This window comes from Anarhichas minor, unplaced genomic scaffold (genome assembly GCF_050575085.1).
Source record: "Anarhichas minor isolate MPS153535 unplaced genomic scaffold, ASM5057508v1 ptg000003l, whole genome shotgun sequence".
NCBI lineage: Eukaryota > Metazoa > Chordata > Actinopteri > Perciformes > Anarhichadidae > Anarhichas > Anarhichas minor.
In genome coordinates this window covers 7,481,790-7,507,095 of record NW_027466449.1, presented here as the reverse complement: position 1 = coordinate 7,507,095, position 25,306 = coordinate 7,481,790, and the positions used below count along the sequence as shown (strand labels likewise).

Sequence of the window (25,306 nt, the reverse complement as noted above, 5' to 3'; positions counted from 1 at the left end):
GAAAGTCTCTCCTCTGCTCATTCCATCTGCAGATCATTAAGAAGTCTTTGAAATGGAGGGAGAGTGTCACGTAAAGGGAAGAAAGACATATCTAATCCTTTCTGCTGCTCCTTTCCCTTGCATTTCTCACAGTTCAGTATTTAAATGGTTGGATTTTCCCCCCCTATCAATTGCTGTTTGTTGATCATGTTTGTATCTTCACAGTGTGCTTTTGGAGTGGCTGCTCCTGACTGGCCCGAAGTCAGAGGGTGATGTGTCAGTAAGGGGAGAAAAGGATTGGCCCGTGGGTGGTGCGGATGGGCCCGGGGGCAGGTCTCAGGATGGCGTGGCTGAGATGATGGCCTTGCAATAGGTGATGGTGCGGATGGTGCGGATGGTGCGGATGGTGCGGATGGTGCGGATGGTGCGGATGGTGCGGATGGTGCAGATGGTGCGGATGGTGCGGGTGGTGCGCAGGATTTACTGCACGGAGAGCCAGCTGGTTCGAGGATGCTGCAGCGGCCATTGCTGCAGCAATAGCCAAGGGGTTGTGCAAGAGCCCTGCACCCAAAACTTTGGTAAGATCCTTGGAGAAGGTCAATGAAGACTGCAAACAGAAGGGGGTGCACAAAGAGACACAAGACGTGAGAGAGAGGCATAAAATGATTGGTTCCAGAAGAAAGAACACATGGAGGGGAATATAGATATACACAAGAGGCAGATATAGATCTGCCTCTTGAGATGTATGATATATCATAATGCAGAGGTTTCAGTCCAATTGAATTAAAACTTTCAGGAAGAGGACACAGCCAAAAACAGAACAACTGGCGGCTTTTGTAGGGATCAAATAAACTTGCTCTAACCACTCCAGGGACTTACAGACCTCATGTTCTCAATTCTCACTGTCTGTCTGATTTTTGGATCTCAGGTTTGACGACTGTGTCACACAAGTGGTGTCCGAATTCAACAGTGGAACTTAAAAGGTTACCGTCAGATCAGCTCCCCTGTGCTTCTTGTGTCGATTGAGGAGGGGGTTAGGCTTGCCCGCCATGCCGTCCCGGTGCCTTCGACTTGATATGTGCTGAAAGAAAGGAACACAGGAACATGACTTATTCTGGTAAGTATTTAACTGTCAAAAATGGACTCTGGAGACTAATAATGTAATTTTGAGACTCTGGATTTTACATTATGCGCCAATGAAAAGAGAATTTTCTCCATAATTATGTAATCATGGTAATTACAAAAGCACTCACAAAGTGCTTGGTGTATGAAAAAGTAATCTTAAGACTTCAAAAATAGCCAGTTATATTGTATGTAAGTATTATACTATTAACTATTAATAAATCCAATTAATTCATATCATTGGATACAAATACATGCATTATTTCTTCTTCCTACCTGTTTGAGTTGCAGTTCAGAGTTGACCCGCACATTGCAGATCTCACAGTGGAAGGTTCGTTCCTGAGTGTTGGGGTCCACCGGCCCCCCTCCCTGCTCTCCAATGGTGTTGGGGCCAAGGCGAGGATACGCCTTGATGGGGCCCAGCCCGCTCCGCGCCTCCAGGATAGTTTTGTGTTTGGTACCTGCAGGCGGACAGACACAAGCAAAAACACAGGTCAACAATGCCATAAGCCAAGATGAAATTACATATTTAGAAGCTAATAGAATTGAATGAAATAATACATTGGAGATGTATCACAATTTATAACATACTTCCAACTGTCTGAAGTGAAATAAGTCTGGACAGCCTTTCTCTGTAACTAATAACAGTGATTGAGAAACAGTGACAGTGACAAATATCAGGGCATGAAAAAAGAAAGAAAGAACCACTGGCTTGATTCTCCAATAATTTACCACGTATGCACAACATAGAGAGCATGTTGCCGTCTAAAGTTGTAGTGGTATGTTTTTCCCACTAGAGGGCTACAGTCAAACAGCTGTGCAGTTGAAGGATGAACTCAAAGCCTTCTCTAATGTTAACATTACAGTAAACGGTTGATAATGTTTGATCAGTGGAGTGGGTAAGATACGTTCAAGCAGTGTTCACTGTAGTGAATTGTATTACCACTTGTGCCAACATCGATAACAGCTCTGGACTACTGAACCCTCACTGTCGAGATCAATAATTTAGACTCTAAATGTCAAAATTTGGAAATTTATTATGAGAAGCAGATTTGTCTGGTTCGAGGATGGATTTGACGTCAGACATTTGCTGCCCTGATCATGACTGTACTGTTTCACAAAATAGTTAAAATACCCCTATCTATACAAGCTATAGTATAAGTAAGCTGCAGCTCTGTCTTTTGTCATACTGGGATACTAGGTACTGGATTCTGAATGAGGATCATGTTGTGTAACACTTCATTCATACTGCTGAGCAATTAAAACTGGACTTGTTTCATTGCAGATGGGAGTGTTACATTAGACACAAAACAATTAACACAACAGATGCGTCTCTTGGCGATACCAAGTAATACATAGTTGCATGTGAACTCAGACCTCTTAATGGTCTGATCACCTGCTATATATTATATAGATATTCTGTCAGATGTTCAATTAAAGATGTCCACCTGCACATAAAACGATTTTACAAGAGATTCCAAACTGATGCATGTTTCATATATTTACAAGAAGAATTTCTATATGCAGTGTTTTCTTAATTTGAACCAACAAAATAATCACACATTTTGTTCTTGGCTGAAAAAAATGAGTCATGCCCCCCCATTGACCCCTATGCCTCTTGCACTCACAAAGTAAAGCATCCCACTGTCTTTGGTTCTGACTTTGAGTCGCTCTCTAAAATCCCTTTGAACAGAGGTAAAGTTACAGAAGAGAGAGAAGTGGTTGGGGTGGTGGGCTAACATGGAGGCTGTGGGCTTCACTGGGGAGGAGGGGCTGGAATGACAGATTTCGCTCGAGGCCAGAAAATGTGCTCCTGGGCTATCTGTTTTTGCCTTTGTTCTATTTTGGTCTGACAATGGATGGCCCAGTGGATTTTTTGTCTTTGTATGGTTGACTCATTGTGTAAACCAACATACAAGCATACAAGGCACATTAGAAAACGCGCAAATAGGCAATGGGTTGACAGGAAACTGTAGAAATAACATTACATACACATCATTTCTCTATTTTTGTCTTTTCTGCTGTTCATTCTCACACAGAATGCCACGCATGCTGCTCAAGTCAGCATGACACATGTTTTGATTTTTGAACCCCGCTAACATGCACAGTTTTTATTTCAGAATGAGTGAAGGTGATTGTTTCCAGATTGTTTAAACTTTTTCAACTCAATTGCCATTCGGGGTTTGAATTTTGGAGCAAACTAGTTGATGACAAGCTGTGGCCCCTGGTCATGTTTAATTGCTGTAGGATACTGCATGTGTGATTTATTTGTATTTACATGTGGATGTACATCGTAAACATGCTGGCGGACAGATGTAAAGTAAGAAAAGTAAGTAAAAAAAAGATGTTAATCTAACCATAATGGTTGATGTGATTGCAATTTTATTGATTAATACTTCCTCCAACCGTAAGAGGTATTTGTTGGCTGCTTTCATGTCTGGCTGAGCTGGCTGCACCAAACATTACTCAAGGCAAATGAGATATAGTACACTGATGTGGGGTCAGTCCCTCATCGTCTGTTGTGTCTCTGTAGTTTTTCTTGTGTCGGAGATAATAAAGAGTGGAGGTCAGCAGACACAAACTGTGCTCACAGGGACATGAGGTCACAGGGAGAGATAAATTGATGGAGCATAACGGATTAAAGCAGGCAGCGGGCACCTCAGGGGTGTTTGGCAAACGTGTTGTCAGGTGTGAAAGTTGTCTGACAGAATGTTGAAGCTGGTATTGTGGTGAGCTCAGCCACAAAACATATTTTTCTCTTATTCCCTCATGCAGTGGTTACCCGCCTTAACCATCCTCCTCTGCAACTGTTTCAAGTGGAAGGCTTCAGGCTACGGGGAACAGTTTTTTATCTAAATGACAAGACAAATCATGGAAGTTTGAGTGAGGCATGTGGGTGAAGAAAGTATTGTGTGTTAGCAGAGTGCTACATGAGAGAGCATGGCACACACACACACACACACACACACACACACACACACACACACACACACACACACACACACACACACACACAGGTGAGGCACCTTGACAGAGCTCCTGAAACCAGTAAATCAGTGCTTGGTTACATAGGTTGAGCCAGACAGCGTCAAGGAAATCACTTATCTGCTGATCAGTACCCTCTGCTGGGGTGCAGTCAAGTCAATAACTGAGATGGTAGCACTTACAGTAAGAGCAGCCAGATAATAGACCGTCTTTGAATCTTTGTCAGTCAAAAGAGATTAAATAATGTCACTTTGTGTTATTTATTACCAATTTATTTACCCCATCATTCCACCTCCACACATTCCATGATATCCACTACATTGTTTTAGACACCTATTGAAACAACTTTAATTGCCTTTTTAAAATGAAAATCATCCTTCTATGAATGATATTCTAAAATAGTCCAAGCAATTATTACTTAAGGAGTGTAAAATGTAAATATCCCACATCATTTCAAAGCTGTTAAACGTTGCGAACTAATGAGTTTCTTCTCTTAAATTGATCAGGTTGGAGTTTTCTCTGTGTCGACTAATGTATTTTAGTATCACATTAACAAATATTTCACTATTTTGTACTTTTAGTGTATTTCTCAAATTCCATTTTAGAATATATGAAGTTGCTACAAGGAGCTTTCTTGGCAAAATTCACATTTTGTTTCCAGCAGCAGCAACAACAGCAGCAGTGTAGTTTGAGTAAACGGAGAAGAATCCTACCATAGCTGGAAATACGAGGGAGAAAGTTACATCCCCCAGAAACTCATATTCCATCAACAGAAGATCCAAGAAAGTCACTGTTAATCTCACATAGTTTAATTGCCAGTGAATTTCTGCAAGTCACGGATTAACCCACCTTTGTTGTGGGCCTCCAGCTGTGACAATGAATTGACAGCCACCTTGCACAGGGAGCAGTACAGCAGCTTCTTTGCCTTGTCCTCCTCTGTCTCTGGATTGGACGGGCTGGAGGCCGTGGTGCCGGCGGCTCCTGAAACAGGGGGTCCAGATCCAGGCTGCTCTGAGCTGGCTCTGCCAGTGCCGCAGCCTGGGGAGGATGAAGAAGGGGGGTTCAGGAGAGGAGTGGGGGTGGGCAGGAGGGGGCACACCAAGGGCATGGGGGAGTCCATGGGTGGGGTAAGCGGGGTGGGAAGAGGGGGAAGGGGCCCCGGGGCCAGCAGGTGCCCGTTTAATTGTGACAGAGGCTGTGTTTCATCTGAAAATAACAAAGAGAGAAACAAAGAAAGAAATAGAATACATGTCAAACGCAGGGCAAAGACAAACCAAAGAACTGATTTTGTGGTCCAAAAAGTACATGACTCAAACAATAAAGTGTTTTACTATTGACTTCATTGTCTTCAAACTCAGCGGTGAAGCAAAGTGCCCGTGACATAAACTCTGCTATTATATTAAAACACATCGCTTATCACACCCAGCTGAAAGTGGAAGCCACGTGATGCGTAGATCAGACAAACCAACATAAACCACTTGCAGACGGAAGTTTTTTTTATTTCCTATACTATGTATAGGAAATAATTGGTTAAAAATAGGTCCTTTGAATTAAAGAGGAGAAAAAAAACAAATGTCCCACATGTGTCAAATCATGGGCTTTTTGAAGTTTTCGAGCCAGTCTTTCACTGATGTGGTCTCATCTTATTGAAATATTTCCAAAGTGAGAAATAGGAAACAGATACCACAGCATGTGCATGTGTTATTTTTGGCTGGGTTTGAAGCAAAATAGCACTTGCTTTGTCATTAAGTGAGCTCTCCTCTCGCTCTCTGCTCACTCTCCTTCTGCTCGCTCTCTGTAGTTTTAATTTCTTATTGTTGCATGTGTTTGATTGCATGACGGCTACTCTGTCTTTTTTTTTAAACATGGAAAATAATTATACATACTTTGTCAGACACATGTTTCTGGTCAGCCACTCCCATACGCAATACCTTTGGTATTCTCTAAGCAATGGGTGTTGACTGAAAAAAGACCCCCTAAATTTGGGTGGGGTATTCAGAACTCCCCCCATCAGAGGGGACGAGCAGGCCCTTCTCCAAACTCCACAGGATGTACTGTAGCGCCGAGGACAGGCAATGGAAACCCCCCTGGATTATGGTATTAAAGGGATAACATGGAGTATTTCTGGGAAGAAAACAAATATTGACTTAAATTTCCATTTAAGGATTCCCATGTGCTTTGTAATTTTGTCACATGGCAGAGTCCATAGGGGTTGTGATATATTTATGTTTTTGTCCCACCCTGTGAGTTTTATGTGACTATATGATTATCTGTGTGATGTTTAGTTGCTCTGGCTACTCCATTGCATCGTTTCTGATGAAGATGCCATTGTGAGTGGTTTTCATTCCATTTCAAAACTCCCCTTTATTACATATTGGAAGTTTCCAGCTGCAAAGCTACTGGCTGCACAGAGCGCTTCAAACACATGTTTTATTAAAAAGGTAAAAAAGAGAATACATCTGACTCTATATGACATTTAGGAGTCCATAAACCAGGTGCAGAGTGAGGGTAAGTGATCTTTGGAGAGTTTTGTGACTCATAATGTGTTTACTTTGCCACAAGCTGCCTGAGCTGGTTAAGTTGATTGCAGAGCTTGTACCTACCTAAGTGCAGGAAGGCAAAATGACAGAGAAGCTGATCGTTATCTCCATAATTGTTGATGAATTTCGCCCACACGCAGGCACGTATACGTACGCATGCACATGACTTTATTACAATGCAAAGAAACAAACCCAGAATCCACAGCGGCCATAACATGTGGTCTGAGTTAAAATCAAGTGGGGGAGGGATGGAGATGGTTTGCCAAATAGTAATGAGGGATTTCATGATCCATGATGGCCTGGAGGTCTGCCTTACCAAACCATCACATTAATGCCTCCAGAAGAAGGCATTATTCACTGGGAGAGGTCAGCAGAGGGAGATAACTCTGTCCAGATGCTTTACACTATAGTCTGGTGTGTATGCATTGCCTTAATCCACCTCAGGAAATTAAAGCTATGTATAGTATGCACTCCATGGGGAGAGGTTTTGTTGATAAAGCCGTGGGATTCAATACAGACTAAGTCAAATTCAGAACAAACCACTTCATTGTTTGCTGTTTCAGTGTGAAATTAACTCTGCGATAACTTCTTTGAAATGTAAGAAATAGTGCGAATAGAATTGGTGTGAAAAAAGCTGAATATTAAGGAGTGCCCATGAAACCCGACAATGAGTAAGCTTTTTGTTGTGATATAAAATGTAAAGTTGAAAGCAGAACAACAGAGTTACTCAATCCTGGGTGTAGGTGGACATTGGCAGTGATGATACACTTTGTTATATTTCAAATTTTGAATGAAAGTTTTGCAATTTAAACCAAGGCAAACAGATTACAAAGGCTTGCATGAGTCTTTGATTGTTGTGAGATACTGTTCCAGCTATTTTTACCAGGAGGCTTAACACAGGAGGGCATATTGACTGTGTGGGTAAGATAGTTTGTTGGTAGGTATGTTTCTGTGTGTGTGTGTGTGTGTGTGTGTGTGTGTGTGTCCGTTCTTAATGATTAACGAACTAAGAAACTCAATGCTGACCCGACGAGAGCCGAGCCTCATTCATAATGCAGTTGGGTGCCTTTTTCAAAAGTCTGGCCTCGATCCGAACTCTAAGTCACTCTCACACACACCTACACACACACACACACACACACACACGCCACACATGCAACTGTGTATTAGATTCTTATGTTGATTATTTTACGTTGATTTAATCAAATGGCTCACTTCAGAGAAAAATAAATAAATTCCCTGAAATCTCCAAGACTAACAATAAATATAGACAGAGCATGAAAAGCATATCAGCTCTGTGTAACTCGATACGATAGTCACCTCATAGCCATGCAACCCAAGCCCTCACATGAAAGTCATCTGTTGACCTTGGGTGTGTGTGTGCGCCTGCGAGTGTTTATGTGGCCTAAAGAGCAGCACAATATCAGTGTGGTTTTAACAGGGCCCTTCATTAGAGTGGGAGTGTCAGACAGCAGAGGGATAAAGAGGACGGGAAGGAGGGAGGAAGCAAACAGCTGTCTCTCCGTTGCTCAGCCAAACCTTCAGCTCACCAAGCCTAATTCCCCAAAGCCAAGGAAATCCTTTGCAACTTTGACTGGAAGCCCTTTGAGGGCTATACAACTCGTGACCTGTTCTGATAGCCGTAAGGTTAAGGAACCAACAGCACTGCCATAACTAACCTGTCACTGTTTTAGCCTTCAGCAAGGTCTCAATGTGTCCTGATTGAAGCCATCACTGCTGACTGCATTTGATACGCTAATGAGAAGTGATGCTTTATAAGGTCATTATACCAATGCTAGCCAATACTTCGACTGTATCCTAACTGAAACTCTCGGAAGTGATATTTTTTAAAATCCCAGATCAACAAACAGACCATTCACAGGAAAAATGCCACAACATCAACAACAAATGCTTCTCTGTGTTGTGGGAGATTTGCACTGCGGGAAATCTTCAAGTCGTCCTTCCATCTGTGCGCTTGCATGTGCCTGCCCGCAATGTTTGTGTATGTGTGTGTATAGGTGTTTGCATGCATTATGCATTCGGCCTACGTGTCTTTGTCAGTTTCATAGTAACTGCCCCATAGTGACCCATACTAGTGTTCACAAGCCAAATCACAGTGTCCGTCCTCCAGACGCTGCTTTCCCAGTTGAGGCCACACACAGCTGCCTGAGATCTGTTCCCCTACTATAAAGAAGAGGGACAGGATCACATTGAGGACATGCATACACACAAACAGTCCACACTCACAAGCAAGCGAACATGCAGGCAGACCAGGAAGAGACAGGCCTCCAGGGTCACGAGAAAGAGGCTTGGATGGAAAAAGGCATTCTTTCTCATGTTACTACTTTCAGATTTCGGTCATGGCAGGCTTGTTTTGGCTGCTCATGCTTTTGGAGCTCGCCCCGGGAATTCTCACTAATGGTGACAGGCCTGGAGCTGACCTCAGATCCCCGTCGGAATGAGAGTGAAAAAGAATGGCCCTCTTACTACTCTGGGATCAGCATAAAGAAAATCTTACATTTGATTTGTATGCATAAATAGAGAGACAGTGATTTGCTAAGGTCTTTGCGCTAGTATATTGTGGCCTTTTGACCTTTTTATTGGACCTGTGTTTTGTATTTTCACTCTTTGTATTTGCTCTTTGCCTCCCGGTCAATAATGTTGAAACATCTGGTAAACAGTCAGCTACAGACACCTTTGTAAATGTCACCAAAACATGGCCGGTCTATTCATTGCCTTGTGTTTCATCCAAGGACAGAGTGACACTGAGAGAATGGAAAACTCAGAGTGGAGAAGGGCAAAAGCACACAGCAACCAGCCTCTGAATTTGCAGCTTCAAATAGGAAGATGAGAAAGTCAGGGAGAGAGAACGTAAGACTGAGACAACAGAGTCAGGGCAAAAGAGATACTGCTAAAGAAAGAGCTTGCCCTCCGTCCTTACCAACTAATAGAGAGAATCTACAGTGAATTACTGTTCATTAAAGTCAGATCAGCTGCTGTCTCTGTCCTTTCAGATGCTGGCTTTGATTCTGGTCAAAGTCTTCCACAATGGTGTCATCTTTATTTCTCTTAAATAAGTCTTAGCACTCATTACCACCACCCTGAGCTCAGGCAACATGGTCTATTTTCACTCTTTGGCAAATGGTGTTGCACTTCTCAATAAGTCACTGCAAACACACACACACACACACACACACACACACACACACACACACACACACACACACACACACACACACACACACACACACACACACACACACACACACACACACACGAACACACGAACACCACAGTGAGGTTCCTTGAAAAGATGCCAAGAAACTGCCATGTGACCATATGACAACTCACCTGCTCGCAGTCTAAATGGACAGGCACCAAACCAGTTTAACATTGCACAGCTGAACAAAGCATTGCTGTGGTTGGACTGGACTAATACAGGGGCTTGTATGCAGTAGTGGAATGATGTCTAAACTTGTCACTCATAAAGACTTTTTGGTTTGGTTAGTCTATTCCTCTCTGTGCTACTCAGCTGTCGGCCAGACAAGATCATTGTGCTAAATTAAAATAAAAAGCTTGTGATCTGAACTAATGAAGCAATAGTATACTTTTATGACAGTGCACATTTGTTTTTTGCATACACTATCTTCATGATTTGTCTTCTATGTAAGAAATAAGTATTAAATATGTTATATTTGGTTAAGACTGTGTTAGCATTTCAATTTAGGGTTCTCAACCTTGTAGGAAAATAGGGTCAGACTTCTTCTGTTTTTATTTAAATGTCCCTATAAACCGGTTTCCCCTCAGTTATCTGATCAGAGGCTGTTTTCATCAAGCATTAGCCAGACATTCTGCATTCAGACTGACTTGGACCCACTGCTTTGAAGTTCATTTCTTAATGTAATTGAATGTGTCTCGGGCTACAGAAAGGAACACATTGCTTCATTTGTGTCCCGCTTTTAAAGTAACTCCCTTAGTATTCTGATATCATTATAAATGAGTTATCTTTCATGAAAGAATGTGCGCGAATATGTGAGGTACTACTGTCAGTGTTTCTTAAGCTTGTGTGACTGTTTTGGCCATAAGCTCTGCTGCAACTGCATTGGACCACACAGAGAGCTGAGATGCTCACAAGAAGAACAACACCCTGCAAAGCCACTGTGATTACATGCCTTTGCTATTCTTGCATATTTTCCATTTCATTCTCCAACAAAACGATAAGCTCCTAAACATCCCGCTTGGATTGAAATTATTATTTTGACAACAAAACTCACACAAGCACTTTTTTCTGTTTCTAGTAGTAACATTGTTTTGCTGTCTCACCCGCTTTGTTTGGCATGCTGTCTAGGGCAGTGCCAAGGGCGATGGGCGGAGACGGGGAGGAGGTGGGGGGCACAGTATGAGGCTTGTCCCCCTCCTGAGGGCGACTCTTAGAGGTCTCAATGCCTTTCACTCTCCTGGCATGCCGGTTTCCTTTGTAATGGGCTTCTGCCTGACTCTATAGGAGAAGACAGACAAAAAAAAAAAAAACATGTTTATATTGTAAGTGAACAACAATGCCAACAGGTGAATAGATCATTGCAGGCTTGATTAGACACACTGTGACACCCGCACGTTTATCTACTTAAGGCATATTTGCTCCGCTCAAAGTTTTGACATACTTTACATCATCTGTAGTCTAAACCTCTACATACATCCTGACAGTTCTTGGCTCCAGCTTTTATTACTGCAGCCATGCTGACAGACATGCCAAGGGGAGTTGAACTGGAGGTCAGTGAGATGCCACACTATCTACCCTCCTATAACACACACGCATTATTATTAAAGTAAACATTATCAGTGGGAGGCTGGCATACATGGGCTCCTAGTACAACAGAAATACTGTGATCGCCTTCAGCTGCTTGCAACCTGGCAGCTAAAACCCTGTCTGTAATATCTCATAGAAAGATAAAATGCAATGTGAACACTGAGTCTGGAGGTTTTCAGGGACTGGAGATCATCCTGCGTTCCAGCAAAGAAAAAAAATGGTGCAGAGATCTATTACAGAAGCTAGTTTGGCTAATCTCATGATGAAAGGCTAGCTACTATGTGTTTGTTCAGAGGGTAAACAACTACTCATTTGTCAGGAGGGTCTGTCTCTAGTCTGTGTATGTTTGTGTGTCTGCACAGAGGTATGTGCGTCTGGAACAACATGGCGCATGAGATGCAGGGTTGCTATAGCTGTCTCTGCCAGTGGCCTATAGCTTCACAGTATGGTGACTGTGAAAGAAAACACACACAAATACTCACACACATATAGGGGGACAGGGTGTATTCACGTATTTGCCATCTGTTCGCCCATTCTTTACCTCCCCTCCATCAAGGTTTAAGTGCCCCTCAATTAAAATAAAAAAGGCTCCGTACTGATACAGACACATTATATCAATGCAGCACTTGAGTCAGATAGCTCCCTGCTGTCTCCACAAGTATCTTGCCTGAGCAGATGTGTCCTGTCACATTGCTAAATAATCTTTGGATCGAGGGGCCAGTGATAAAGATGATAATCAAGTAGCTGGTACAGTTAGTTGCCAGGGAGAGACATGGTCTTGAAGAGAGGCTGACAGCTGCTATAGGTGCTGAAAGGCTTGGAGAACTTAGGACATCACTGACCACAGGTTCAGGAGTGTGCATAGACTGGCAGGGGGCAGAGGGTGTTGAGTAATGTTTGTAAGCCCGGTTGTGTATGTTTACTGTATGTGTGTGCCTGATGGCATCTGGGACGTGAGCTGGCACGGTAAACCAGGGGGCCGTGGCTGAAGTGATTTAGATGATCACATGTTTCTTGTAAATCATGATGACAAACTGAGCTCTAGATATAGCAGACCCTCTGTAACTGTACCCTGTCAATTGGGTCTTAAGAAGCTGCTTTAGATCAAGGTGGAGAGAGATGTGGGTGCAAAGGGGGGCGGGGTCAGCAGGGCATGCTGACAGAGATGTGATCTCTCAGATAAAAGAAGGAATAAGGGGAGATAGAAGAGCACATGGTGCACGGCGTAGCCGGCACATATAGGCTCTCTTAACCTCTCCCACCAAGCCAAGTGGATTAATTGCTGAGCAGGTGAGCATCAGTGTGAGATCCTGGATGAAGAGAAGAGAGAGAGCGCGTGGAGGGAACATGGAGGCGATATGGTGCACAGCCAGGGAACTACAAGACAAGGAAGGTTATTTTAAGAGCTGGACTCTGGGAATGATATAAAAGAGACACAAATCTCAGAGAGAGGAAAAGCTGCATCACATCAGCCTGTGATGCCTGTGTTTCATTATGCAAAGGCTTCAAACTGAGAAAGTGCTTTCCAGCATGACTATCATTCTGAGGGGAAAGCCGTGATGTTACAGCATAGCTACAGCTGCAGCTCCAGATGAGACAAAATGGGAGATAAAAAGGAGAGGAAGTTAAATGTAAAAAAAAACGACGGATAGACTGGCAAGATAAACAAGCAGGAAACAGAGTGAGGGGAGGCGGCAGGGAAGTAGAGAGGAAGAGGAATAGAATAAGGAATGTATATCAGCCAATAGTCTAGCTGCACCAGCTGTGACGTTGGTCAATGCAGTGGGACAGAGCCTGTGATGTCACTAATGCAGCACGCCACCAAGGTTATTACAAACCACCATTTAACACCTCACACCACCACACAACGCAGGGACAGTGAGGCACAAACCCTCCCCTGATCCATTCCTCCTCTCCTCTCTTTCCCCTCCATGTCTCCTTGCTCCCACTTACCCAAGATGCACTGGGGCTGTCAGAGCCAGACACTAATCCATGCCCTTGACAAATGCATCTTATAATAAGTAGTGGCAGGCAATTTTAGGCATTTCCACACTGTAAATAATGTAGCATGAGAGAGGGAGACAGATAGAAAGAGTGGGAGAAGGTTGCTGAGAGAGAGAGAGAGAGAGAGAGAGAGAGAGACAGGCACAGAAAGAAAGAGGCAGAGAGAGAAAGATCAAATGGGGACGCATGGATGATGGCAAAATGATGCATGAAATGAGGGGAGCACGGGGTGCGAGCAGGAAGGCAGAACTGGATGCTTTTGAAGACAAATACATTGGTCATGACTTTACATGGTAAGCCCCATCATTTTCTTCGACCTAAACAACCCAATTAACTCACAGATGGCAGATGAAAACTGAGAAATGTCAGCATCAAGGGCAAAATGATTGTTCTCTCACAAGACAGAGCCCCGGACTGGAAAAATGAGGCGGGGAATTCTTTGAAGTGTTTCCCGCTGTCTTATTTTCACCCATGAAATATTCATCCTGACTTGACATTATGTAAAAGAGAAGTGTGGGTGGGGAGTCATTCTATGGTGATGTAAAGGACAATGCTTTCTCCAGCCGAGCTAGTACAGCACAAATTACATACAGTTTGACATTGCTGGTATACTGCAGTGTACGCTTTTTTCTCCTGTACACCGGAAGCGAAAGTGACAATGACAGCAGAGAGGTGGTGTAGTCCTGCATATCATAATCCTTTTTTCCGTTTTTTTTTATATTTTAGGGCGGATGTGATGGCAAAAAATCTGGACACATAGCTCTCATTAAAACAACAGTTTAACCATTAGGTTAAATATTTAAATTCTTCACAGATTTACTGTATATCCGAACTTTATCCATCAGGAAATGTTGTTAACCACTAGCTGTGGGGCTCAAAGTATTTCATTATATAAACATATTTATTTCCTGCACCTGTGAAGATATACAGCAGAAAAATCTGCAAAGAGTAGGTTTAAGATTACAGCCCTGCAGCTTCCTGACCACATGGAAACCATAATTGTAGACCTGAGGAGTATATATAGCACCAGTCCACTCCTTAATGTTGTGTATTGTGGATGGCTGTACGCCCTGAAGTCTGCACCAATGAATAGGGAGCATCACAGCCAAATTATACACTGCACACATGACATTTGGCATTGATTTTGTCACGTGTCTATCCTATTCGTCCACAGCAAGAAGAAAAGACTGAGAATGGGTTGGCAACACATAAAATACTTGCATCATTTTCGTTTTCTTTAATTTATCATCAGTCATGTACTATATGCAAGTTGCTCCGGGGTATAACGTGCCATTAAACTCCCATTATGAGTTTAGATACAAACTACACCATATGAACAAAGAGATGAAAATACTGTTTAAATTAGAAAATCAGCTTGTTGTTAATTCTAAAGAGATTCCTACATCATGGCATGCTTGAGTGAAATTAACTTTACACATGTTGAAGATCTTACTCAAGCTTTGTCGACGTTGAAAGAGAAAATCCTATTTCTCTCTCTCTCTGCTTCTGCAGCAGCTCTCTCGGCTTTGTGTAGCAGTGATTATTGCTACTAACTCCACATCGAGATAAAATAAATTAAATTCCAACGGGGTCGCAACTGCCAAAACACAGCCCAAACAAATGTACCACATATTCTGAGTCAACACCCACTCTCGAGAGAGAGCAAACAGGATGGAAAGCCTTCCAACACATTCCTACAGAAAAGGCGTATGAGGTGAAAGGTGTATGCATATAAACAGCAAGATACGGCATATTTAATGACACTTGGGAAATGCAGACACCCCGAGAGATGGATTTATTGTATTTTTCTGTACCTCTGAGTTGAAGCGGATCTGGCAAACGTTACAGGAGATGACAGGCCGCTTGGTCTTGATCAGTGGAACTCCAAAGGTGTGGTTGATCACGGCCTTCTGCACCGGATCCATCTGCGAGAGAAAATAACAAGGGAAGAGACAAAGAAAGAGAGGCATCTGTGAGCTATAATTCATACTCTTTTACTACAGTCCTGTGCTCCAGAAGTCCCGGTGCTACAAGTCAACAGGCCTGCCCATGCCCTCTACGTCGGATGGTAGAGACCAGTGTAACGTGGAGAGGCCCACAGTTTTTCTGCCCAAGAGACTAAAGTTGAAAGTCTAACTGACCACATGCATGGGTGGATAAAGTGTGTATTTATAGTGTCAATGCAATGTTTGCTGTATGTCTGTGTTTTTGTTCAGCAAACAGTGGTCAACTATCGATATAATGCTACAACTGAGACACCTGTTGCATCCTACCCAAGCTCAGCCCTCTGATCCTGACCAGGTTGTAGTTCATACTGTCCCTGTGTTAATTGTTTCAGCTGGGACGTCCATCATCTACATTGTGTTCAGCACCTCGTGTAAATTTAACTTACTCGCTTTAGGAGCTCTACAGAGGGTAGGTGGCTAAGCCGCCCACTTAAACTCTGTCCCAGACACTAAAGACCCTGCCTGTACCAATCTAAAAGGGCTCCATTCCAATTATTTATCTGTTTGAAGCTCCATTTATCTAGTGACCATTGTTAGTTGACCTTAGCATTAATCTCGAGTCCATGGCTGGTGAGGATTTCCACCACAAACAATTGTCTGGCACTATGTCTACAACTAAAGCAGGCAAAACGTATAAGATGATGTGGCACTGTATGAATATGCAAAAGGAATAAAGAGAAAGAAAAGTCCTGGGCTGAAGAACACAATGGATATGATGCTATGTGTTTTGAATTCATAAGGCACCCGGGGAATGTTCCAGACAGTCCTCCAAGTCTGATGCAAGCCTCTTGGTTTGGAGAGGGCTACAGACTGTAAATGACTCAATTTCGCTCATCTCTACGTGCAATTGGGCAAATTACCAAACTTTCCCTGAAGCTATCTTGCACCCAGAACCATAGTCTCATCTAAAAGCCAAATGGCTCAAGACTCTGGCGTGACGGAGACAAAAGAGTGGCTAAAATTAATATTCTTATAACTCATGCACTAACAATTTCAATATCTGCATGTTATTCGGCAACTCCAAGAAAAGGGTAAACAGAGAGAGAATGAAATGGGGAGGAGGCCCGAGACATTTAGCTGGGTGACGCGACGTTACAGAAACACACCATCTGGAGGAGCGAATGAGTGAGAGAGTGGGAGAGGAAGATGGATTGGGACAGATAGAGAGAGAGAAAGGGAGGGAGAAATGGGAAAGAACCCAGCTATAGAGAGCGAAAGAGGCCCATGCCGGACATCCTCACATTGCACATTCTTATCTCATGTGGCTCTCTTTCCCATACTCTACGTTCCTTGACTCCCTCTATTTCTCTCCCCAGAAACAGCCTAAAGTAGGCTCTACTGCTGCTGTGAATTCAAATGGATCGAAGGGGAGGGGCGGGTTTTGAGCAATGACATTTGTGGATTAATACGACCTGAGCAACTGCATGAATACCTCAGCTGTGACTTTGCAATAGCCAGCTGAAGAGAAGAAAAATCATCTCAACTTGTTTGTGAAATTTTTCAAACTCCTGCCCAACGTTACCCCAACTCCCACAGTACAAGCAAACATTACATTACATTACATTACAGTCATTTAGCAGACGCTTTTATCCAAAGCGACTTACAATAAGTGTATTCAACATCGGTTTTCGAGAGAACAACTAGTCACCAGAAGTAATAAGTGCATGTCCCTACCTCAAACAAGCATCTAAGAGCATAAACCAGAGCCAACGTACAGTGCAGAAACAAAGGAATGCAATAAGTGCCACAAGCTAATATAAAAACAATAAGTGCAATAAGCTAGTATGAATACAGTAGATGCTAGGTAAGTGCTAAGCGGAAGGGTAGGCCTTCTTGAAGAGGTGAGTTTTCAGCCTGCGCCGAAAGATGGGCAGCGACTCTGCCGTCCTGACGTCAGTAGGGAGTTCATTCCACCACTGTGGGGCCAGGACAGAAAACAGCCGCGACCGGGTCGATCGGCCGCAGGGACCTCTGAGCGACAGGGCAACCAGTCGCCCCGAGGTAGCAGAGCGAAGTGGTCGGGCCGGGGTGTAGGGCTTGACCATGGCCTGGAGATAGGAAGGAGCTGTTCCTTTCACTGCCCTGTAGGCTAGCACCAGAGTCTTAAACTGGATGCGGGCTCTTACAGGTAGCCAGTGTAGAGAACGGAGAAGGCAAGTTGTGTGGGAGAACTTGGGGCGATTGAACACCAGGCGAGCTGCAGCTTTCTGGACAAGCTCCAGAGGTCTGATGGCCAGCGCCGGGGCTCCGGCAAGTAGTGAGTTGCAGTAGTCCAGGCGGGAGATGACAAGAGCCTGGATTAGCACCTGCGCCGTCTCATCAGTGAGGAAGGGGCGAATCCTCCTGATGTTGTAGAGCAGGAATCTGCAGGAGCGTGTAACCGATGCAATGTTTGCTGAGAACGACAGTTGGTCATCCAGGGTCACACCCAGGTTTCTCGCAGTCCGAGTTGGGGTCACCACGGTATCATCAATGGTGATGGACAGGTCTCGGTGCGGGCAACCCTTCCCCGGGAGGAACAGTAGCTCGGTTTTGTCCAGGTTGAGCTTGAGGTGGTGTGTCGTCATCCACTTCGAGATGTCAGCCAAGCACGCAGCGATGCGTGCCTCCACTTGAGTGTCCCCGGGGGGAAATGACAAGACCAGCTGGGTGTCATCGGCATAACAATGGTAGGAGAAGTCATGCGAGCGAATAACAGAACCCAGAGATGTTGTGTAGAGCGAGAAGAGAAGGGGGCCCAGGACTGAGCCTTGCGGAACCCCCGTAGTCAGTATGCGTGGTTCCGACACAGAGCCCCTCCATGACACCTGGTAGGATCGACCTGTCAGGTAGGATGCAAACAGGGAGAGTGCAGAGCCTGAAACGCCCATCCCCTCGAGGGTGGATAGGAGGATCTGGTGGTTAACAGTGTCAAACGCCGCAGACAGGTCCAGGAGAATCAGGACAGAGGAGAGAGAGTTAGATCTCGCTGCATGAAGCGACTCCGTCATCGCAAGGAGGGCTGTCTCAGTCGAGTGACCCACTTTGAACCCGGACTGGTGAGGGTCCAAGAGGTTGTTTTGGTGGAGATAGGAGGATAGTTGAGTAAAGACAGCACGTTCAAGTGTTTTGGAAAGAAAGGGTAGAAGAGACACCGGTCTGAAGTTCTTGACATCAGAGGGGTCAAGTGATGGTTTCTTCAGAAGGGGGGTGACTCTAGCAGTCTTGAAAGCCGTGGGAAAGTATCCTGAAACAAGAGATGTGTTCATGAGGTGGGTGAGAAAAGGAAGGAGTTCAGTCGCAATAGACTGAAGAAGAGGGGAGGGGATCGGGTCAAGGGAGCACGTGGTGGGGCGGTTAGATGTAACAAGGTTGAGGACCTCGTTAGGGGAGAGGGGAGCAAGATAGGGTAAGATGGGGCATGGAGAGGGGAGGGAGAGCTGTGGGGGAAGAGCTGGAGATGGTAGAGAGGGAGAGGGTGGACAGGGGGGCTGAGAGAAGGAGGATCTGATATCGTTTACCTTCTTGTCAAAGAAGTTGGCGAAATCGTCAGGGAGAAGGGAGGACGTAGGAGGAGGGGGTGGGGGTTGGAGGAGTGAAGAGAAAGTTTCGAAGAGTTTTTTAGGATTGGAAGCAGAGGTTAGGATTTTGGAGCGAAAGAAAGCAGCTTTAGCAGTAGATAGAGTGATGGAAAAAGTGGAAAGAAGAGCTTGGAAGTTAAGAAGGTCCCCCGGGAGTTTGCCTTTTCTCCATTTACGCTCAGCCTCTCTTAGGCTCCGTCTGTCATTACGCACTGAGTCCGACAGCCACGGGGCAGGTGGGGTTGGCCGTGCAGGCCTGGAGGTGAAGGGACAGAGGTTGTCCAAAGAAGAGGAAAGGGTGGAGAGGAGAAGATCAGTAGCAATATCAGGGGATAGGAGAGAGAAGGCTTCAGGGTCAGGGAGAGCAGAGGTAACAGAAGATGAAAGATCAGCCGGGGAGAGGGAGCGGAGATGACTACGGGTAGAAACCAAGTGGGTAGGTGGTGGAAGTACGGGGGGAGAGGAGAGGGAGAGGGAGTACGACATGAAATAGTGGTCAGAGAGCTGGAGGGGAGTGACGGAGAGGTTAGCAGTAGAACAGTGTCTAGTGAAGATAAGATCCAGCTGGTTGCCGGCCTTGTGGGTAGGAGGAGAAGAGGCGGGGTAAAGGTCAAATGAGGAGAGGAAGGAAAGAAGCGGTTCTAATTTATCAGTCTGGATGTTAAAGTCTCCGAGCAGGATGAGTGCGGAGCCATCATCATGGAAGTGTGAGACTAATGTGTCGAGATCTTCCAAGAACTCACCAAGAGGGCCTGGTGGGCGATACACAACAGCAATGGTGAGCTTGACTGGATAAGTGACAGTAACCGCATGAAATTCGAAAGAGGACGGGGAGAACTGAGGAACCGAGACAAGAGTGTATTTCCATTTTGGGGAAATTAGCAAGCCAGTACCACCACCCCGCCTCGCAGCTCTGGGAGTGTGAGAGAAAGAGTACACTTCTGACAGAGCTGCAGGTGTGGTGGTATTTTCTGGCGTGATCCAGGTCTCAGTTAGAGCAAGAAAGCTGAGAGAGAGCAAGGAAGCGTAGCCCGAGATAAACTCAGCTTTCGGCACTGCCGACTGGCAATTCCAGAGCCCTCCCGATACCACTTGCTCAACATGAGCTGAGAGAGTAGGATAAATGAGGTTAGCGGGGTCACGGCACCTGGGAGTGGCCCAATGTCTACATGACCACCGAGCAGAAGAGAGGACCTAGATCAGATGCAAACACATGGTTTGAACAATAAAAATGAGGTAACTACACGTTCGAGAAGTCGGGCTTGAAAAAGTCACCTTGTTGCCTTTGTTCGCCCTAGCCTTCGTTTGCCAGACGCTTGAAAGCTGACGCTTCCAGCCTACAGAAGTGCTTAAGGACAGCAATCTACTGATTGTCTGCCAGGAGTGTAGGCTCCTCCCTTGCAATTAGCAAAGCTATTCAGCAGCTGAGACTAAATCACACCTCCTCAGACAGGCAGAAACTCAGTCCAATCACCACTGAGGCAAGCCTAAGTACAGCTATAAAGACAACTTAGTTGAAGCAATAATAAAATACCTATGAGATTCTGGGTGAGTCAGAAGTTCAGTTCTTGCTCCAGAAGTTGAAAACAGTCAGACAGTCAAACATAACTGAAATGCTGAATGTTAAATACTGCATGTCGGTGTCATAACTGTGACCCATCATCACGTTTAACAAGGGCTTGGTGGAGTAACTGTAAACATGAATCATGGGCTTCTCCCCAGCCTGTCATACAGTGCTCTGGGTGTGGGTCAGCTAGGATCCATCCAGTCTATTCAGCTGTTAAAAACACCGCCCAGCTGCCAATAAGACTTTTTGGACGGCAGCTCACATGGCCTCTATACCCATTTGTTCTCCAAAACATAACCTCATGAAATAGGAACATTGCCTTGTGGCAGAGGGATTTTCCAAAACTCACTCAAGTTGCTTTGAACCAATTTTGAGAAAATCAGCAATTCGAACTGTTTGTATATGTGGTGAGAGCTCTGACGGATGTTAGCACACAGTCCAATGACTTAAGAATCACTCAGCGGTCACATCAACAGCTCCACAGGGCCTCAAGACCCAAACTCCTTAATGCCTTTTGTTTACACAGAGTTTCTTCTGAGGAGAAACAGACCAAAGAGCAACCAAGCATCTCTCAGCGCACTGCACAACGACACGCACCGAAATTCACAACATCCCCATATTTTACAGTCTTTTTCTTTTAACTCTCACTTCTCTCCAGTGTTTATTTTTCAGTCTTTCATCCTTTCTCTGTTTCTGCTTGCTCTCTTCTTCTGGTGTGTTTGATCAGTTATCAGCAACAACATGTTTGGAAGGGTTGAATTCCAGCAACGAGGAATGCACTGTTCTGTGACTCTCGGTGGGACCACTCTGGCAGTCACACTAAAGTCTGCACTGTGCCAGATGAAAACGGCCTTTGGAGCTTTGAATTCTACAGTACTTTTGAGTTGTGCCCAGATGAAGACACAATTGGGTGAAAAAAAGAACTCCAAGCATTTAGGTACTTACCTTCTTCTCCTCTGTGTCTGATGAAGCTTGGAGCTGCATTGGTCCTTCCGTGTGTGTGCTGCTGACCAAGGTGTGAGTTTGAACCTCAGCATGTGTGAGATTGAGAGTCTGTGGTGCACCTTCCTCGCTCATTCAGCCCCCTGGTTGGTTGTCAATGCTGAATAAAAACTAGCTCACTAACTCACTTTTTCCTAGTGATACATTGCAAGCTACGATTTCTTTGTGTTCCTCCTTTTGGCACACTCTCTGCATGTCTTTGAAATGCTGCATGAGAAGAAGTAAGTGTCTGCTGTAAGGATTTTCTCAAATCTCTGCCTTACTCTCTTTTTTCACTGACACATCACCCAACAAGTGCCTGTCCCCTTTGATCCGCCTCCTTCTCCTCTCCTCTCAGCTGCTTTCTCTCTCTCTGCCTCACGCTTCCCTGTAGTGCATTTCCCTCAGTTTGCCTTCCAGTTTTCTCCTCCCCTTCCCTCTGTCTCACTCTCTCTCTCTCTCATTCTGTCTCTCCCTCTGCCCCTCCCCCCCCCCCCCCTTCTTCATGCATACTAGATCTGTCCAGATGTAGCCAGGATCGGGTGACCCACTCCCCTCCTGCTCGACTCTCCCCCTCTTCACCAAGTTCACACCATTTACCAAATGTCATCATCAGCTACTAGAGCTTTTGCCTGCTCCATCAAACCCCAAGCAAACCACATATGACTACACACACACACACACACACACACACACACACACACACACACACACACACACACACACACACACTACCCTTTTATCTGGTTTCACACCGGTTTGAAGGCATGTGTGGTGATGTCTTGCAGCCAGACATTGGGGCACAGAAGATCTGATAAAGCCCCAAAACACACTCTAAACGATTACTATTTTGATTAGTCTGAAACCTGAGGAGGCAACAGGTGTGACGACATATCAGTCGTTGTTCTGGGTGCCATTAGTGCTGCCAGAAGACACAGAATAAGAGTTGTTTAGGAGGAGAGAAGAGAGAAGAGGAGCTGGGATGGCAGGTGAGATTCAACAAGTCTGCACACGACTTTGTATGATTGGACACCTTCATTGGAAATGCCTGCCTTTGCAGCCCGAGCAAGCCCACATCAGGGCATGCACCTCGGCTCAGAGGTGTATGCGGGTGCGTGTATGTCAGGACCAGCTGCTGCAGTTAAATAATTCAGCCTTGTCACTGTCTAGAGGCACATTGAGCGAGACAGGCAGGTAGAGGACAAATCACATTAGCTGACCATTAAAGCTGTATATGGCTTTAGAAGAGGCCATTCGTCTGCTACGAGGCTAATAACCATCAATGTGAGTCTCATTAAGACTAACTCCTCACAGATCACTTAATAAGAGAGAATGCTGCTATCTTCTTGCAGGGACATTTCTCAGTGTTACTGCTGCTATAATGCTGTGTCTCCATAGTGTGCAAATCATACATTTGTATCAGTGTGTTAGTGCGGAAAGGCACCAGGAGGCATCGGAGACACTGGAAATGGTACCTTTTTAATGTCTCATCATCTTAGTTGACCCTCCATTCATAGTTGAATGAAAGAGATGAGACCCAAGCACAGTCATGCTCTGATTGTTTAAACATTCTTCTGCCTAAAAGCCCAACAAGCCATAAGATATTGTCACTAATGTAAACAGAGCTGCAAACACTTACTCTATTACTCTAGGTCTTCCTGTAAACTAAATTAAGCCAAAAAACTGTGGAAAACCTGGGGGGCCTCGATAGGAAAGCATCAAGGCAGAGCCCTCATTAGCATCAGCCAAAGTTGTGCATTATATTTTTGCAGTTTTCTGCATTCTATACATGCCACAGATAAAACAACTGAGACTGTGCACGACACTTCAGGCATCACATGCTCTTCGCCTAGACCTTTCAGTCAAATATCAACAGTACTATCGCGGTCAGTCATTTATCCATTGTTTTTAATGCAATGCAGTAAAAGCATGTAAGTACTGCCCATGTGTACGTTCCAATATACAGTGGAGCTATAAGGTCAGACTGTCCTCCAAGCCTTTCCTATGGCCCCATCTCCTGGTCACAGGGCTGTAAAACACCACTCAGTGCTGGCTCGCAGTCATCAGCAGCAACAGACATTCATGGCATCCCTGTGGACCTTCAGACGTAGCTAATGTTCTGATAAGGAGGATGGGGAGCAGAGGGATGTTACAGAACGAGGGAGAGAGAGAGGTTTAGAGGGAGTCCTTCAGAGGCAGACTGAAGAAAGAGCAAGCAAGACTGATTTCAGGGCTGCGCTAGCTGGCGCAAGAGTGGAAACTGAGTGCCCGCGTAATTTCAGTATCTCCATTAATCCATGTCTGCTGGGTACACTGCAGTTTTAACATCAGTGAGAATTCTTCCACTTATGTAATGGCCCATGGAGGGCTATTAGAAATGACTGTATCGTTAAAATGTGTTTAACAGTGTCTGGACTGCTGTTACTATCCCTGTATTATGCGTAGTGAAAGCACTTGCCAGATATTTCCAATTAGTAACAGTGGATTGCTATGTCGCACCTTTGCAAACCGCAGCCGAAAATACCAGGCTGACACATGCAAAGAATAACAGACGTGGTCCAAGAATAGCATTGCCCCACATACAGTATATACCAAGTTTACAGATTTTACGTGTTGCTGACAAGAAATGTGTTGACATTCCCTAATGGAGTCTGGAGGAACAGGCGGCACATTATGCTGAGTTGGTGAAATGCAAAGTGTCTCTATGGTCTAATCTAAATGATAAGATGTTAGTCAGGGCCTGGGGAAACAGGAAGAGCCCTCCCCGTTGAATTAAATACCACATCAAACAAACTGTGGGGTTTGAAGTACACAGCTGTAAGGATGGCCTTAGAACTGTTCTTTCATTCTGTGCTTTGAATTAAGGAATGGGACAGAGTGTGTTTACATGAAATAATACAGTCTTAGGAACACACTGCTTTCCTTGTAGTGAGGCCTGTCTAACACAACATGCATTTGTGATGTTAGCAGCACCTAAACAATGTAAAGACAATTTAAAGCATTATAAAGTATATGTTATACATGGGAAGTTATCACATTACCACTGTATTATGGAGGTAAATACACAGACATCATCATATCCGGCACATCTCCTAGTTTCCCAAATTTTGTGGACAAATTGGCCCCCCTTGTGTGTTTTTCCTGAGTTAAAAGACTGCAGACATCTCAGTTTATTTCTATCTGTGTGTCAGCATCAACTCTCACCGTGTTGAAATTGTGGAAGAGGTTCATGCTGTGCGGAGGAGGGGCAGTATCCATGGGGAATTGCAGGAAGGGTTTCATGTCCAGGCGGGGATGGATCATTGTGGGGGTCCGGAAGAACGTTGGCATTGCTGCCCCGGCCCGGTTTATTCCTCCTGCACACAAAGACAGAGGAAGATGAATATACATGCTTATATGTGTGAAACAGAATTAAAACAGCTTCCATGCTGTACGTGCATGCATGCATGTTTAACAACTATAGTGGCTATAAAATAAATTAAGTATAAAATAAAACAGAAATAGACAGACAGAGATAATTAAATGAATTGAATAGCTTATTACAGCCTGCAACATGTTTCCTGGAATCTGCCACTGAATTCCAAAATGAACAATCAGCCATAATTGCCCTGCAAAGCAATTATTTCTCTGCATACAAATCAAAACTATGTGGCACACCAGTGGAACATGTTATCTCAAAAGTGAGAGAAAAAGCAGCATTTGAGCCGTGAAGGACGTTTGAATGATTGCTGTGGACAAGTTAGCAAAGATTGTCG

At 44.6% G+C, this 25,306-nt stretch overlaps 1 protein-coding gene across 1 annotated transcript; it reads right to left on the bottom strand.

The window, feature by feature from the left end:
* Positions 1-256: 256 nt before the first annotated feature.
* On the bottom strand, positions 257-24,854 carry znf385a (zinc finger protein 385A). Its single transcript, XM_076090963.1, has 7 exons — positions 24,756-24,854; positions 15,252-15,362; positions 10,950-11,124; positions 1,378-1,562; positions 968-1,060; positions 462-586; positions 257-365 (listed from the first exon to the last, which is right to left on the bottom strand). The coding sequence occupies exons 1-7, from the start codon at positions 24,852-24,854 to the stop codon at positions 257-259; spliced, it is 897 nt and encodes a 298-aa protein (XP_075947078.1).
* Between the last annotated feature and the right edge of the window lie 452 nt (positions 24,855-25,306).